Consider the following 3,549-nt stretch of genomic DNA (forward strand, 5'->3'; position numbering starts at 1 on the left):
ATATATATATAACATCATTCTTATCATTCTTCATTTTGTAAATGTTTTCATCTCAGTTGTAATCCCCGTGGAGTTCCCACCAGACATTCACCCATGTCCCATCACCATATTGTGTACATATTGTGAAATACACAAAGATGTCTGTGTTGGGGATGAAGTAAGGACTGAAATTAGGGTCAGAAACTTATCTTAGAGGAGGAGGGACCTTAACTTGAGGCTACAGGGAGGGGAGGGCTGGTAAATCCTGTACCCTGAAGATATGTGCTTGTTATTGCAAAAGATGATTGTCACAAAGATTGTAAAGAATGAAGTAGTGGAAGGAAAAGTCAAAGAGCTAAGCAGGAGATATGAATGGCCATTAAGTTTCTTTTTGAAGAGTGCTGTTCTCCTCGCTGCTACTCTCTTAAGTCTCTTATCAGCTTTTTCTTTTCCATCTATTAACTCATGTTGTTCATCCCCATTGGAAGTCCCCAAGAACATTATCCTTCTTCTTTTGTCTGTAAACAAATGTTCCACTCTGGGATCTGTTCTTTGTTATAACTTCTATGAACTCATTAGACTGTCATTGTCCTCCTTCTGAAAGGACTCCAATTAATTGGACGAACTCATTGTATTTAGTGTTTCCCCATTTGTCCATTTCAGCCCCAAATCTTCCTAATGTAATTCATTTACCTAATAAACTTCTTTCATAATGTCACTCTTATTTATTGCTCCCCTAGCACAGATCCCTGGGGTTTATGTTATGGGCTCAGGTTTCTTGAGCAACAGTCAGTGTCTTCCACCGATCTTCTTTGCTGGTTCCACCTGATTTGCTGGTTGGTTCTGGATCCCACACAAAATATCTCAACTCTCTAGCATCCCTACTTGCCATTACCTGGTCTTTATGCTGCCTTCAGCATTCGTCTGCCTCCATCTGTGACAATTCTACCTCACCTATCAAGTTCATTTCCCTGGTTCTTAATGAAGTTATTCACGTTCACCCTAGAGGAAGTGATTTCTTGTTAACAGCAATTTTATGACATTTATCTATGCTTATCTACCACACATTTCTTTGTACTGCAGTAATGTCTGAAAATCTGTTTTAATCCATGAATGATTATGATATCATGCAAAGCAGGAGACACTTTCTGGATTATCTCTACTTCCTTCCCAAAAAGTCAAATGGATTATTTAAGAATTGGATTTGAATTGGGTGTTTTTTGTTTTTTTCTTTTTTAAATCATGACAAGATGAAAACAAATATAACAGGGAAAGGGTCAAGCAAAATTTCCTTTTCTTTCTGTCCCTGGGCTGAGTGAGCTTTGGGGGAAAAAATGTATAACCTGAAAATATGTTTCAGAGCTATACTTTACATAAACAAACTTTGAGAGTGTGGTAAAAAAAAAAATTTCATTTTCTCCCCTTAAGAATGCCCTTTTCAAGGTGTCAGGATTTTTTTTTTCTTTTGCTACTTGATACCCCTTTGCTTTTTATGGTAAAGTTAAGAATTAGTTGAGGGCTGTGACAGAATGGATTTGGACACTGTTGGGAAAGCTATATTCTCCTACAATGAAGAAAAGTACTTCGTAAAATAAAGCCCTAGAAGGAAAGTTGACTGAACTGGAGAATATTCACTAGACTTCACCCACAACTTCACCCTCTCCCACATGCCCTTGTTTGGTGCCTTATTAGGAGCTTCTCAAAAGCAGGTGGTTAATATCTAAGTAGGAAAAGGGAGTGGGATGGTATGCATGGGCAGGAAGTGAACCAAAATCTACTTTTGAATGAGTACCCAGCATGGTTTCCAAAGCATCCTTTCCTAGGCCTGTGCATCCTGTTAGTCCAGGGACGGGGTTGTCACACACTCACAGAATGGGGAAGCCCGGATTGGAGCAAACAGCTGAAGGCTGTGCTATCGCCGTAGTCTTACATTAATCCTTAAAATAAACCCGGGTTTACTGTGCCCTTGATCAAGGTGAATCTACAAATCATTTAGACTGCCTGAGGCTTGCACTATTAGATTCTCAGCGGGCACAAGGAAGAGCCCTGGCAGCCACTATGTCCGATCTTGGCCACACACGAGCATACACCCTCATTATTTTTACAACCAATTTTATTTTATTTTTTAAATTTATTAATTTATACATCTATTAACATTGTTCATTTTAAAACAATATTTACTTTCTCCCTTCCCCAATTCACATGCCCCGTCATCGCACAGTCCCCCACATTTCTCCTCCTTCCTTCCCATTCCTCTCCCTCCCCTGTAGGATATCTGTGGTCTGTTTTTTTTGTTGTGTTGTGTTTTAGATTGTAATGACAATACATTTTTCCTTGTCTTATTTAGTTCTCTTATTTTCTTCCTATAAGTAAAACCATTTATTATTTTTCTTTTTTCCTTCTATTTCACTAAGCATGATCCCTTCTAGCTCTATGCATGTTGCTGCAAATGGCCTCAATTTATCTTTTTTATTGCTGAGTAGTATTCCATTGTGTATATTGTGTTTATATGCCACATCTTCTTGACCCAATCATCTGATTTTGGGCATTTGGGTTGTTTTCCCATTGCAAATAGTGCTATAATAAACATAGGGGTGCATATATCCTTTTGAATTAATGTTTTTGTGTCCTTTGGATAGTTCCCTAGGAGTGGAATTTCTGGGTCATATGGTAGCTCTATTTTAGTAGTCTGAGGAATCTCCATACAACTTTCCATAGTGGTTGTACTAGTTTGCATTCCCACCAGCCATGTAGGAGAGTTCCTTTTTCACCACATCCTCGCCAACATTTGTTGTTGTTAGTTTATTTGATATGTGCCATTCTCACTGGTATAAGGTGGTATCTCATTGTGGTTTTGATTTGCCTTTCTCTGATTATAAGGGATGCTGAACATTTTTTCCATATGCATGTCACAACCAATTTTAATTCTTTATCTTGCTTTTCTCTTTCAGAAAAAACTCAAAGTTATTCAGAAAGCACTCCACCAAGTAAGTATCAAACTAGTCAAATAAAATTAAAGAAACTAGATAATTTAGTGGATGATTAATGTTGGATCTTCTTAATTGGGTAGATTTGTTGGTTAGGCAATCTTAGCTCTTGTAGGAAATTTATCTTTTCTTTTGAAAATTTACCTTTCCTTTTTAAGATTTTATTTATACATGTAAGAAATGAGGTGAAGGCCAGAGGTATTGGGGGTGAGGGAATTCACCAGAGACAGAGTATGGAGTAGAACAGGCAGATCAACTGAAATACACTGCTGTACTGAGCATTGGGTGAGACAGGAGAGGTCTGCTGTGCCATGTGGGCCACCTCCCTGGCTGGGGATCAAACTCATGCTGCAGTGGCTATGGATAGCTTCATAGTATTGTGCTTTAAACCCACAGGGAGGAACTCAGAGTGGTGGTAACTGCTGCACTGTTCTGCTGCAGTTGCTGTGTGGGGTCTGTGGGCAGCCAAGTCAGTATCAAGAGCAGCAGAAACAGGTTTCTGGGGGAGGGTCATGGGTAGGGATCGTGATTAAGTTGTAGGGGCTGTGTGGGTCTGGGGGCAGCCCCAAGTCATTATCAAGAG

General features: G+C 39.3%; 1 protein-coding gene across 1 annotated transcript in view; it reads left to right on the forward strand.

The window, feature by feature from the left end:
• BTLA (B and T lymphocyte associated) overlaps positions 1-3,549 on the forward strand; it is a 28,974-nt gene that overhangs the window by 17,968 nt on the left and 7,457 nt on the right. Inside the window, exon 3 of the mRNA XM_012731672.1 lies at positions 2,931-2,966. Within this exon, the coding sequence (XP_012587126.1) occupies positions 2,931-2,966 (36 nt within the window). The remainder of the gene's footprint in view (positions 1-2,930; positions 2,967-3,549) is intronic.

The sequence above is a fragment of the Condylura cristata genome, unplaced genomic scaffold (genome assembly GCF_000260355.1).
Source record: "Condylura cristata isolate star-nosed mole 26May11 unplaced genomic scaffold, ConCri1.0 scaffold00003, whole genome shotgun sequence".
Classification (NCBI taxonomy): domain Eukaryota; kingdom Metazoa; phylum Chordata; class Mammalia; order Eulipotyphla; family Talpidae; genus Condylura; species Condylura cristata.